This window comes from Battus philenor, unplaced genomic scaffold (assembly GCF_028537555.1).
Source record: "Battus philenor isolate CCGP_79_NKW_IND1 unplaced genomic scaffold, ilBatPhil1.0.hap1 SCAF_29, whole genome shotgun sequence".
Taxonomy (NCBI): Eukaryota; Metazoa; Arthropoda; class Insecta; order Lepidoptera; family Papilionidae; genus Battus; species Battus philenor.
This window is the reverse complement of record NW_027181692.1, coordinates 2,743,927-2,758,623: the sequence shown is the minus strand read 5'-3', so window position 1 is coordinate 2,758,623 and position 14,697 is coordinate 2,743,927. Positions and strand designations below refer to the sequence as shown.

Here is a 14,697-nt window from a genome sequence, read left to right as displayed (position 1 = left end):
TGGTTGAAACTGTAATGTATATATCAAAGTTTATGACTTCTCAACAGATCAGCATTTTTAGGCGGTGGTAGCTTACTACTTATAATGTTTAAGTAATCGACCTACCTACCTTCGACCTTCCTACTTGTATATAGATATTTTAAATTTCGAATTGCATGAAGGCCTCCTTAAACCTGTCGTGTGAGACATCAACTCCGAGCACCGTACCCGGCCTCTCTTTCCACGCTCGAACGGAGAATCCATGAATCTCTTTTCGTTCATACTCGGAGATTTGAAAAGAAAGTTTCACCTCATATATCTCTTGCATATCATACAGATTCCTTCATATCTCTTTACATATGTGTTTGCATGGAACTTACCATAGCGTGAACAAATAAAAAACAAATCGTCTATGATATTGTTGTAAAGTATAAATATATTTAAGTGAAATACTATATTACTTCTGTTAGTTATATGTGCTTGCTTGATAATCAATATATAAAACTCGCTCACTTTGCATCGTGGTTATGTTCCAAAAAAACACGACGCAAATTGAAACGCCGCACAGTGAGTTAAGATTTTCTATAGCAAATCATGTAAAGATCGAAAATAGGTTCAAGAGTCACGAAAACACTGCTTTTTGAAAAGAAAATTGAACAGAGTAAACATTTAAAAAACTAACTAATAAACATTTAAACATTTAAATAACATAACTCATAATAAATAAATTGGAATAAGTTTTACCTTTTTTGTAACCAGAAACAACACGTAAAAATGTATATAAATTTATTATTCTCTTTTTAAAAAAAGCACAACACATTACATTTCAACACACTACGTAATTGAAACTGAACTCTTAAAATTAGCAAAATGTATTCAAATTGTGTTGATTTTTAGTTAGAAAGAGAATCCCCGAGTTTTGATGGCATGGCGCAATTAGAAACAAGTGTTGCCATCTTAAAAAAAAAAAGAAATTATTAAAAAAGTTAAAGAAAAGCAGCGAAAATTAGTACTAAGTAAGCAGCGACGCAACTTCGAAAAAAACGCAAAACGAAACGACGCAAAGCGAGGTATTGGTGTATATACAAAGGTATTATCCTAAAAATGTTAAAGTACATAGTACTTATATTTAATGTATATCATCGAGCTCAAGCCCACGTCCACTCGTGGGGCCATTGAGCCAAGTCACGCCTTGGAGCGTCCACCAAAGCTATCCGCATATCCCCGCGCAATCCGCAAATGCCATTTCGGCCAGCAATGAGAGTTCAGTCAAGGCACCAGCGAGACTAACAAGCCACACGCAAGACATTCGAGAACAGACAGCTCCTTCTCTAGGAAGGTCTAGTTCAGTGATTCCCAAAGTGATGGGGATCTATGACAAGCTGCAAGGGGTCTACGTCAGCGAAAAAAAATTTGGGGGTCCATGAAATGAAAATGTGGGTCCACGATAGTGGATCTCAACACATACTCTGATAGTACCTATTTACTTACATCATACCTCCTTATAATATCAAAACATTTACATTATTTATAAAAGTACCTATGAAGTAAAAAAATTGTTATATATGTTTATAAAATTGTGTAAGTTGTAGGATGTTGGTATTCGCTTTGTGGTCGCAATACGTTTTGAACATACACTAAACTTCACTACAGTTAGAAATTTACAGGAAATCGATATCAGGTAAGTAGGGGGTCTACCCAACACGGAAAAACATAGCAAGGGGTCTACGACACAAAAAAGTTTGGGGAACTCTGGTCTAGGTCCAGAAGACAATTTGTCGTTTCAGCCCATAGACGCTCCCTGAAAGACGGACCTCCCTCAAAGATATCTATCTATTGGAGAATATACCATAATCGCCACGCTTGGCAGGTGAATTTGCTATCGCAGTGTGGTATTATGGTACGCAAAGGACGCTGATACACTTGTTCTGGAATGTTCAGCAGTAGACGTGAATAAATGATGATGACAGGAGGAATGCTAACCAGATGTTTGCATAAATATCCCCAAATGACAATTCCGGAAAAAAAGCATTGCACGTTGGATGCTGTTGGGTAACATCAGAATTACAGTTTCTCTGATGGTTTCTAGATCAAAAGAATTCAGAACCTAGTCACATAGCTCTTGGTCGATCACCAGTCCAGCTCGTTCCACTTATTGTCAAGGAACTTCCACACTAAATTCCTTAAACTGTCATCTACTTGTCTTATTTAATAGAATCAATGGTATACTGTATCCGTAATTATTTCAAACTTATATAAATAGTAATTAATACATTGAATTATAACTTCGTAATATCTAATTGTAAAACACAAGACACCCCACACGAACTATGTAAACATTTATTTTCGGAACCAAAATTTGCTTATATATTGCGGGGTATCCCAAGGTAATATATTTTGTACACTTGTTTATAACATATATAGAGTGATTGTTTATAGAAGTAAAGAGTTTTATAGAATGAAAGTATAGCTCTTTTGTTGTCAATGATTATACGGAACACCCTTACATAATACCACACTGCGATCGCCAACCCGCCTACTAAGGGTGGCGATTCTGGTATGTATCCCAAATGGATATCTTCGAGGGCCTATACATTACAATGAGCGTCTATAGGTTGAAAAAACGACAACGACGACGACGATACAAAAGCAATTGGTTAAGAAAAAATAAGAAAAGGATTAATAAATTCGTTCATTATTGTTTACTATCTGTCCTTGTTGACTAGATATGAGCAAAATGTATCCCTTAAAAAGAGTTATTTATATATTTTCGATCATGGGATATATATCACTTTTTTATATCTTTAACTCATTTTGCTCAGCACGGTTCAGAGAGAGAATAAGGCAGCTAACACTAAAAATATATCTTTTATATCTTCGGCTCCTGCTCAGACTTAGAACTCAGTAAGGCGAAATAAAACGTGTGTAATATTCCTATTAAGCATTTTATATCACTCTCATAAAGCCCAAAAAAAAAGCCGTAGTTTACCTTTTTAATATAAACATGCAACAGCTATCCGTCTCTGTCTTTTACATCTAAATTGCTATATAAGCCCATCTCTTTCTCTCTTACTCTGAACGAGTCGTAACTCATGACGAAAATTGAGTCTTAAGTACAAAGATATAGAGATACAATTGCAACACACGCCAGGTAGAGAGTGATTATATCTTTTACAAAGATATATATCTTTTACAAAGATATATATCTTTTACAAAGATATATATCTTTCTTGTCTTTAGCACGCAAGCTACCCATCTATATTGTTGACTCTGTATTTGAAATTACATATGTCCAATTAAAATACAAAAACAAATTAATGTAACATAATTTAGATTGATCACTTCAAATGATTGAAAAAATTACATTCACAATAGATAAACAATCACCCTGTATATGTTTTAAAAGTCAATAACTTTGCATGTTTTAATTAGTTTCATTTTCCGTTTGAGATTAGGAATCTATAATTCGTAATATATCTTACGTGCAGTAATAAATTGTGAAATGAATTTGATCTTTCTACATAAATGTAGGGTGTTGCGATAAATTTTATTTCTTAAAAAATTTTCAGATTACTCAATGAAATTTGGTCCAATGAACGAACCTATGGTTTCAATAGAGTTGAAAGGATTTTTTTCAATTTCGCTGTATTTTAATCCCCTCTATAACGCGGCATACTCGTATAACACGCTCGTGTAAAGCGATATATAAAATACCTTCATTTTTATTTCTTATCTATAAAGGTTCTTAACTTATGTTAATGACAAATTGTGTTTTTTTATCGAAATGAAACAAATGTTTTGAATAAAAAAACTTATATTTAAGTAAAAAATAGATAATTTGAAATAAATTACTTGTTTAAACAGTTTTATCACATTAGAAATAACATTCCACTGTCATATTTTTCTTTTTCAATAAAATGTGTCAGTTTCAATTTTTTTTTTTAATTTAAGTGAGTAACTCCTTGTTCCTTTATTTATTCCATATTATGATCATGTTTACCTATCATTCCAGAGAAGAATCTCAATTCAAAAGTTCCAACTGTTTGTCCATATTTAGTTTATTCAGTTTTTCTGTTTATATTTCGTTGATCTACTCTTAGCTTTCTCCACCACTATTTGTAATATATGGGTTCTTGTACTATTTCTTCCTCACCTAAATCTTTGAGGTTATTTACAATGTGTGTGTATATAACATAAACTATATAGACAAGTTGTACATCGTGTATGTATATAATATATATGTGTCTCTTTGATGGAATTTCTTTCTTTTCCTTTTGATTTATAATGTGCGGTGTAATAGCCGAGAACTCTTTCTTATTCAAAACAGAATCCACACAAATTATAGATATCAGAGAAAACATCATCTATTATACACTTGTTGATTTAAAAAAAAAAACATTGTAACAGCTTATAAGTAATCTTTCTTAAAGTTCAGATCAGTTCACAGTTTTAGTGGTCAATTTCAATGCAATGTTTGTTTTTATATTTTACTTCTACCGCATAAATAAATTTAATTACATTAATATGTAAGTATCTCCTTCTATAACAGCAATACCTCTACCCATTGTTTCAGAAATATCTTTAATACCCGTCAAACCCAAAATTGATTTAATTACCTGGACTCATCCATCTCTGGTATTCCACTGGATCCTTGGACATGTGGATTGCATTCCTCAAAACCAAGCTTTCTTTCTACTTGAGTATTAAAGTTTCATTCTAGAATTGGATCAAATCAACTTGATACTTGACAAACTTCATGCTAAAGGATCAAGAACTCTGGCCATGACTATAGAACCTAAAAAAATTCTTCCAAATGGATTTCAGGGTAATTTTTAATTTAAATTCAAGTCACTTTAAAATTGATAGATTTCACATCTTATATTCATACCTGGATTTGACACATGATATAAATTCTTGATACTTGTATACTTTATATGACATGTAGTTTTTATGATCAACATATATTACAAATCCTCGAGCTCCACTTTTATTAAAGCCTTTGAATCGATATTAATAATTTTCAGGTAAACTTTTCCTTCCATTGGCTTCAGATATATTGTCACCGAATGCATATATTTCTTGTACTTCACAGATCTCATGTTCTTCGGTTACATTTTTTTTTCCCATACCAGTTAATCCTATAACCTGTTAACCTATGGTTTATTGGTTAGTCTTCAAGTGGTTCTTCTTTAAATGTCCGTGTTGTTTCATAATAAGCTGAATTTGCACCTTGAACTTGAACACCGCGCAATGAAAACCTTTTACGGAACCTTTCAAACCATCCATTGCTACAGACAAATTTTGATTTCGGTTCTTCTGGAGATACATTCTCCGACTCCTTTAGTAGAGTAAAAATTTTTTGGGCTCTCTCTTTTATTGAACAACTATTTACTGGTATCATGTTCTGGTTGCATTTCTCTATCCAATTTATTAAACATTTCTCTGTTTTTCCTATTAAAGAATCTTTTATGCGTGAAGATTTACTTAGAGTTTGATACGATCTCGTCTTCACTGCGCTTCTTATTTTACTTTCGTTTTGTTTAATTGTACGTATCGTGGACTCGTTGAGTCCCATATCCTTAGCTAATACAGTTAATCTCTTACCGTCATTTAGCTGATCTAAAATATCCATTTTTTGTTGCAGTGATATATATTTTCTTTTTAACTTTGGCTTTCTTTCCTTTTCTCTTGCCATAGCTGAGAAATAAATATTTTATTTCATATAAAATATGTAATTTTCTTACGTACTCAATAACTAGAAACACAAATTTGATTTAACAACACAACACAATGAACTAAACTGATAATACAGTCAACTGTAAGATTCATTTTAAATTTAAATGTATATACATCACGGGAAATCCCCGTCAAAAACACGTGTTACACGAGGAACGTCACATTGAGAAATGTGAAATCTGATTTTGAACGTACGGCGTTATAGGAGGGATTAACATACAAGCTATAAAATATGAAAAAAATGTTAACCAATAAATAAAAATTGTATTATAAGCGAGGGTGTTGCTAAATTTGTTTATTTTATTATATATATATATATATATATATATATATATATATATATATATATATATATATATATATATATATTATATATTATTATTTTAATTACTTTCATTCTCGACACGTTTTACGATAAATAAGTATATATATATAGAAATTAATTTATAATACCTCCTTTTTTTCGAATTTTATACAGGATGATTGATTATGGATATCAAAGTTTTAAAAGGAGTGATTAAACAAAACATGTGCACTCCAAAACTTATTGTAAAAATTACTTATCTGTATAGCAACATAATTAGCGACAATAATAAAATGCCACTTTCTAATCAACAATGAAGTGTTTAGAGATCCATAAAATATGTAACCTGCAAAATGTGACAAATTGATACGATATATTTGTCTGTCTAGTTTTGATATATGTAATTACAAGATGTTGATTGTTTAATTATGATGTAGATACTGATATAAATCTAGATGCTACATGAACAGGGAAACTCCCAAATGTACAATCAACCATTAGATAACTGATTGTCACATAAATAAAATAAAAACGGGAATGAATCTATTCTTCCACCTTCAAGCTGTAGCCATTCCTTCCTATGGCTGGAGATATCTCTTACCGCTAAAACAGCCTACTGTTACACTGGCTATGTATATGCATGTCAATTGTTCCATTTCGGTTAAAATAGACAAGACGGTTGACGGAATTCTATGTTCCTAATTTGAATTTTATAAATATATAGAACTGTTTTATCATATTTTCTCTAAAAACTAACTAGATGGCGCTAGTAAGCCTCATAGACGAAGTGCTGTTTTACCGACGTTTTGTCATCTTTAAAACCACCCTGTATTGCTTGTAATACATGCTTAAAAAAATAAATAGCCATATATCACAAAAATTATGTTTCTGTTTGTCTGAATTTCGAAGAGCAGTCTACCTTCATCCTGATTTTCCCCAAGAACCACAATACTTCAAACTGCTCCATACAATTTTTTTCTGCTTTTATTTTGAAACGTTTACAACGCCATATTACCCATCCATGTCTATATATATATATAAAAAATCATTAAATCTTTAAGTTATTCAGTATAAATAATATGTGACACATATAACCTTATACCATTCATGGTTTTATAAAATTAGTAACCCTTTTGGTGGGCAGCTGTGTATTGTAATATAATACACTTCTGTGCAATGCGAAAAGTTTATTACACAATAATTCTAAACAAATCCTATAATAATACAAAGGATTTTTTAGATGATAATAAATCTTGGGGTTGAATCTCTCTACCATATTAACCACTTTGGTACCACGGACCGTCGTCTATATTCGACGGGCACAGGTGAAGGCCCATGGCCTGAGCGCATCTTGCTCTTTGAAACACTTGTGATGAAAGTGTTTCACATTACAAGCTGATACAGATACACATTACGTTCACCTAATGTTATTATAATAAATTGAAATTGCAGGGATAGATTAAGATTTCTTAGTTCACGACTATAGTCGGCGCTCGGCAATGTGTATGGTTTTGTGGCAGACAAGCGCCGTGCCAAAGTGGTTAAAGATATTTGTTGCGGACGGCTGGCATTCCCCAGAGCGAACATATGCAAAGCCCTTCCCCCGCGCCCCGCACCTTGAGGGCCTGGGCCGAGCGTGCATATGCGGAACCCCACCCCCTTTCCCACGCTCCGATATCTCTCCCACCAGCGCGCAGGCCAGAGTAAATGAAAGTAGCACCGGGGTACTGTAAGCAACCACACTCTCTCTCGTGCACGGTACCTCTTGACATAGTATAGTTAGTTTCTAAAATAGCACGGCGCGAAGAAAGACCGCGAGGCGATCCCTGACCGGGAGATACCGCGGTCCCCCGTATAGCGCATAGAGCGATCATGGGGAGGGGGTAGGAATACCTCATCCCCCTGTCCTTCCCCAGAGGCGGGGCATCGGAGGGGCATCAGATTTCCTCCCCGAAATAAAAAAAAAAGTATAGTTAGATTGTAATAATTAGGTGTAGTAATGCGTGTAGTGTAAATACTTAGTTGTTATATTATTTCATGTATGTGAATTTCTTATCAATAAACGTATTGGTTTACTTCATCGTCCTGCATTTCCGCGTGTCACGTGCTACAGTCCACTAAATGTCAACGTGAAAAGCGCCACTGTAAAACGACAACGGAGCCGCAATGATATTCTAAAAGTAATTACTAAAATAAAATTCATCCTAATTTATTGTAGGTTCTTCTCAGATGAAAGTTACTTTATTGAGGTCAATTTAATTCTAGGTTCTTTATTTAGGCACTATTGGAATTATTTTACACGGGTGATCATTATATGACCCAAAGTGGCTTTAACAAACTATTTACACACAATAGTAAGACATTTAGTAATAATGGTGTTTATCCTAAAGAAATCACCTAATCATGGATATATCCCTAAATACACTAAAATTATTTGACACATTAAATAAAAATTGCGTTAATTTGGCAACACCATCGCTTAAACACAAGTAAACAACAAGATAATATTCAAATTGAAAGTTATTAGAAAAGCTGCCGTTATGTTATGGTACATTGTACATTTAGATTTTCTAATGAACTAGTAAATATGTTGATTGTTGACTTAATCTACCAGTTGGTAAAAAGACGTATTGACTAAGACTAGTACGTTTTTAAAATGAAATTCAAAAAGCGTCTAAATATTCGTATAAATAAATATTATTTAATTATTGTTTACTATCTGTCCCTGCAGACTTTGTACTGCTAGAAGCTATTGGCCTATCGCATTAAATAATAAAAAATATTAGTGTTACATATTTCAGAGCGATATATATATATGTGTATATATATGTGTGTATATATATATATATATATGTATATACATATACATATATATACACAAATACATTCATGTATATATATATATGTACATGCATATGTGTATGTAATAATAAACACGTTCACACCGACACGTACCAGCCGTGGTACGAATATCTTAAACTGTAATAAACATTAAATAAACACCCACTTTACTACTCAACAAACATAAAACACATGAACAGGTCTGAACAGGCAAAAATCGTACGCGGCTGATCGAAATCGGTTCTGGCAAGACCGTGTCAATAATTTTTTTTAAGTTAACTATTCCTTACTTAACAAAATGACTATTTTAAACTATTTTATGGATGACATTACAAATGTATTTATAATTATTTGCAGTCCTTTTGATATATTTAAGAATTATTAACATTAGTCTTATCATAATATATATACATATATTTGATTCAATCCTTAAACTCAAACATCACATAAACATGTATAAGTTACATTCAATTCAAATTCATAATATAAATTAATTAAAATTCATCCCTTTGGTATTAATTGATTATGGTCTCAATGCTCTGTGTGATAGAGTTGAACTTCTGAAGCATGGCCTATCAAACTCCAGGAAAAAAAAAGAAAATTCAGTGTACTACAATGTATAATAGAGAGTAAACCAAAGTATTTCTTGTCGGAACTGGACCTATTATGCTAGTCATTGTTTTATTTTATGATAATAATAAACATATGAAAAATCTCAACCAAAAGGTTAACATGTATAATTGAGTATCCCTATATTTCAGGGATATCCTGCAATATTAAAGATTGTATATTATCATTGTTGGAATACTCTCATTTATATTGCATCAAATCAACTGCATAAATAATATAAAAATTTAATCCTAAACATGTTTATAAATAAACAGCAGCTTCTCTAATAACTTCTAAAGTGAAACAATGATTGTGTTCCAGACTATGGTTTTCAGTAAAACAACTTTGTTTACAACTTAATTCTCAGTGTACTAAACCATTTGTACCTCATAGTATAAAGTATAGCCAATAGTAGTTTTACCAAGAGCTATTACAAAAAATATATATCATTTATAAAATCTACCAAACAATACCTAGCTATATAATTAAATTTCTAACTAAAAATATATTTCTAAGTTATTTATGGGCACTGTAAGCATGTTAGGATTTATATGTTCAACTAATGTATTTGTGGTGTCCGAGCTTGAAGGAAGCTTAGTCAAGACCACTTTAATATTAGATTTTATGAGTAGCTAATTGATTGATTGTCATTTTCAAATCAAAAAGGCCAAAAAAGTTTCCCAAACTTTTTGGCCTTTTTGGCATCTGGTTTGTCAACTAAATACCCAATTATCTTACTTAATTTTGTCAAAAAACGTTTTCCTTTCATTTTATTTTTTATGGTACCAGATAATTGAGATTGTTTATAATACATCAAATATAAAATATTTGAAATATATTAACAAAAAATAACTTTGTCTGGAAATAAACCTGATAATGAGAGGGATGAAACATTATGTTGTACTATACCCACAGGATATAGTCCTAAATAAAATACAAAACAATTATCTCCTCGCGCCCCCTTTCCTTTCTCACCCCACCATGGTATGAACACACAATCACTGTCACTTAACAAACAAAACTATCCACTTACGTTTTGTTGAAGTCTCGCCAGAGTCCAGCTTTGTCTTCTTGGCCCTGGAGGTGGTGGCTTTAGCCGCCCTCTTCCTGGGCTTCGGCTCGGGGCTCTCTTCTTTGATAGGCACTTCAAATTCTGTAAGAAATTATAGGCATATTCAAAATTTTTATACAAAAGTAGTTATCATTTATACAAACATTTTTTAGTCGCAGAGACCATGGCCATGTTCTTGTTAACATCTGTTTACTTAAAGTGTTACAGACAATCCTGTACAGGACATTTCTAAAAGAGAAGACTGGTGATCAGGTACTACTCCAGTGTCCAAAGGTAGCATCCTACAAGGCCATCCACTTCCGTCCACTGGGTGACCTAGATCACAGGCGACATCAAGGGTCTGCTGGGATTTCTTGAAGAGTTGGATTGTCTAGACTAAACATAACTCCGCCGCTTGATAAATTCACGGTTCGTTCAAAAACCCATGTAATGGCATACCACACGATGAAGGTGACACAAAATAGGTACAACAACTTAATCAATGATATAATTATATGAGAATAAATTCATACTGAAATTGTGTTTGATAAAGGTAGTAGTGAGATTTACATCAGCAAACACCTGTATAATAACTTGCTTTATTTAGGCCTCTCAAGAACAAACCTATCTTTTCCATCATTTCCACCTCCCATAAATTTAAATGACACTCACCTGCCCCAGAATGGTAATCCTCTGATAAATTGTTGTCTGAGTTTAGTCCATCATCTATTGACATTTCAACTTTTACAAGTTCCGCTGAAAAAAAAAGAAAATAAATTTTATTGAAAATACTATTTAGGTTTAAATAAAATTATATCTTGTTGTATACATAGATTTTTTTTAGAGCAGTGGTAGCCAAGCGGTAGAAGAGTGCTGCTTGCAAAACAGATCACGGATTCCATTCCCAGCATGCAATCTTATATAATTAGTACTTCCTGAATGAATTGTACAGGATTACCATTGCTCTTAAACAAGTTTATATAGGATGGGCAGCAGTGTCATCCGAGTACCATAATACCACAATGCAATTACCAACCTGTCTGCCAAGCATAGCGATTTTGAGTTAGAAAAGGACCAATATTTAGCCACTTCTGCACATGCAGTGGTAGTCTTTTTGACTCTGTGTTTTAGTGCCTTTTTTGACTCCTTGTTTGGCACTAATCGGTGTAACATAACTCCTGAGGATGCCCCGTGAAGGAGTGAAACACGTGTTGACTAATTTAGCGGTGGCGGTTGTATGATTCGCATTGTTTGCCGCATACGCATGTATCAGCGGGCTGGCGGGCGGTGCATTTCATTGCACGACTACCACTGCATGTGCAGAAGTGGCTAAATAGTGGTTTTTCTTACTTAAGATGGACTTCCGAGGGGTAACGCCTGATTCCATTAAATAGCGATTTTGTTATACATCTTCATATTGTTATCATATATATCTTTGGAGAGGTCTATACACTATAGGAATTTTAATTACTTATTTATATAGTGTAGGGCCAGAAAAATATGAGAATTTCAAAATAACATTTTCTTTTCACAATTACATAATTTTGAGGCATTCACCAGCAAGTCCTTGTCCCAATAGGATGGATGGTTTGACATAACATACATCAAATTTTTTTTAACAGTTGTAAACAAAATGTTTAGCGGAAAACTAGGGCGCGTCAAGGAGACATTCTGTGGCTTCCCCAGAGCCCAGATCTCACATCACTGAATTATTTTTCAAACAGTACCTCAAGATTCATGTTTACACCAATAAACCAACGAAGATTATCTAGTACGAAAACAACATTGGCGATTAAATGCTCGGTATTCCACGAACGAAGTGATGAAACGCAAAGATGGCATACATCTTAGTGATGTAACTAAAAAAAATCCATATAGTTAGTCGCAGTCATTTCAGCCCATAGACGCGCACTGCAAGGCAAAGGTCTAATGATATCTATGGGGGTATATACCATAATCACCACGCTTGGTAGACGGATTGACTAATGTAGTGTGGTATTATGGTATGCAGAGGACGCTACTGCTCATCTTCTGAAAACTTTTTTGTGAGCAGTAGCAATCATATATAGTTAATAAATAAACTGAATTTATAAGATTGCATCATGAGATTCGAACCTGTGACTTATGATCACAAATGTCAGTCCTTTACCGCTGTACTACCAGTGCCTATCTATTTACTTTATTATAAATAAAAAATATTCTTTCCCAGCTTTGTAGTATCTTTTTTATGATTTTTTTAAATCCGCTTAACAGAGTGTACAGTATTCACTATACTGGGTGGGCGCCATTTAACCCATCTTTTGATTATTGATTTACACATTTATTACACTGAAGCAAAGACAAACTCAATTACGAAGACATTCCAGTTAACCTTCAGAGATGCAGAGATAACATAAAGTGAAATAAATGACAAATCATTTAACAAAAGCGAAAAATAATACAGATAAAATACCTGAAACAAATGAGCTTACAAAATGGACTATACTGTAATACAGGGGTTTTAAACTCAAAAGCTAACATCGGCCAAATAAACAATATATATAATAATAATACTTTTATTTTAACTAGTATACTTTAATAACATATATAATGTTATTTTGTGAGAAACTTTATTCACAGAGAAATTTATTTAATTAGCTGGTTTCGTTTCTATTTTACATTTCATTTTTACTTTGTGTCGGATATATTGTCTGGGTCACAAAAATGCTCATGGTGGGCATCCCTTGTTTGCGCCATAATTTAAAAGGACTTTGCTCAAGTCATTAGTTTTTAACTGTCCTAATATTCTGTAGAAGGTTAGACAATTATGCAAAAAATAATTTATAAAATCTAGCAATTTCAGAAAATGTGATAACCATTGAAACTAAACATTTGACAGTTCGGTATAAACTTCGCGCGATTGACAGTTCTTTGAATTTCGGATGTTTGACAGCTCGCTGTGACTTTCGCATGTTTGACATTTCAATTTGAACTTCGTCTTAAACTTCGCGCGCTTACTCTTACCCTTAATGGTAATCAGTCATTATTTATCAACCGCAAAATACGTTTATCAAAAATGATACTGACATTTAATCAATAAATAAGTTGATCACTGTGATATTTAAATTAATTTATTTTTTCCATTGATATACACCAGGCCAGTGACTTCTGCCAATATAGTTTATGCGGAGAGCTGAAGTATAATGTAATAAAATCCAATTATTGTGATGAATCCATGACTGTCATTTACAGTATAAACCTATTTAAATTCCCCAGATGATAAGAATAAAAAGTTCAGTTGTGTGGGATATGGACATTTTATAAGTGAACGAAATCTTGCAACTGGCAGGGGTCAGTATTTATTGTATTTGCCCATTGATTGTTCCAAATTCCAATCTAAGTTATATACTGTTAATTACAAACATTAACTAATATGACCATAACAACTAATAAAAATGTGCGCTTTCAGGTAACTATGACTTGGAATACTAAACATATTAAGTTACACTCAAAGCTCATAGTTTTTTTTTGTCAAGGACAAATACTTTTTGCAGTCACAGAAATCTAGCCTTTTACGGATTATTTATCTTTCTCATTACCCTAAAATAATTTAGAATTTATTTTGTAAACCTTTGCAGAAACCAACATGAAAAAGCACCTAAAGTTCTTACGTATTTTAAATTTTATTATTTTTAAAGCATTTAAAATGAACTGAAATATCTTGCATAAAAGTTTTCTATTGTGTAGAATTCTTAGAGCCTTCAAACAGATCCAGACTAAATTTGGACTGACTGGTTATAGGTTTAAAAGGGTGAATATATAGTATATACACTGTCAATCAATCTATTGTAGATCTTATCTAAAAATCAATGGCTTCAGAATTAATAATAACAGCCAACAGACACCCACTGCTAGGCGTAGACCTCTCCCAAAGATATCTATAGGGGAATACACAGGTTGGCAGTTGCAGTCTGGTATTATGGCACACAGAAGAAGCGGCTGCCCATTCTCTGGAAACCAGTTTGTGAGCAGTGGCCATCCTATATAATTAATGCACAAAGTGTGAATTATCTAAGCTTGTAGGGCGGCAGGATTTGAACCAGCGACATACATTCGCAAGTCTCAATCCTCTACCAATGAGCTATCACTACTCAATAACATAGAGAGAAAATGCATTTTCAGAATTCAGATTACTACT

General features: G+C 33.1%; 1 protein-coding gene across 1 annotated transcript in view; it reads right to left on the bottom strand.

The window, feature by feature from the left end:
- The window catches only part of LOC137926438 (uncharacterized), a 40,069-nt gene that overhangs the window by 22,200 nt on the left and 3,172 nt on the right, over window positions 1–14,697 (bottom strand). Inside the window, exons 3-6 of the mRNA XM_068770037.1 lie at window positions 11,193–11,276; window positions 10,503–10,622; window positions 5,156–5,676; window positions 4,596–4,671 (exon numbers count right to left, since the gene is read on the bottom strand). Coding sequence (XP_068626138.1) covers window positions 4,596–4,671; window positions 5,156–5,676; window positions 10,503–10,622; window positions 11,193–11,276 — 801 coding nt within the window. The remainder of the gene's footprint in view (window positions 1–4,595; window positions 4,672–5,155; window positions 5,677–10,502; window positions 10,623–11,192; window positions 11,277–14,697) is intronic.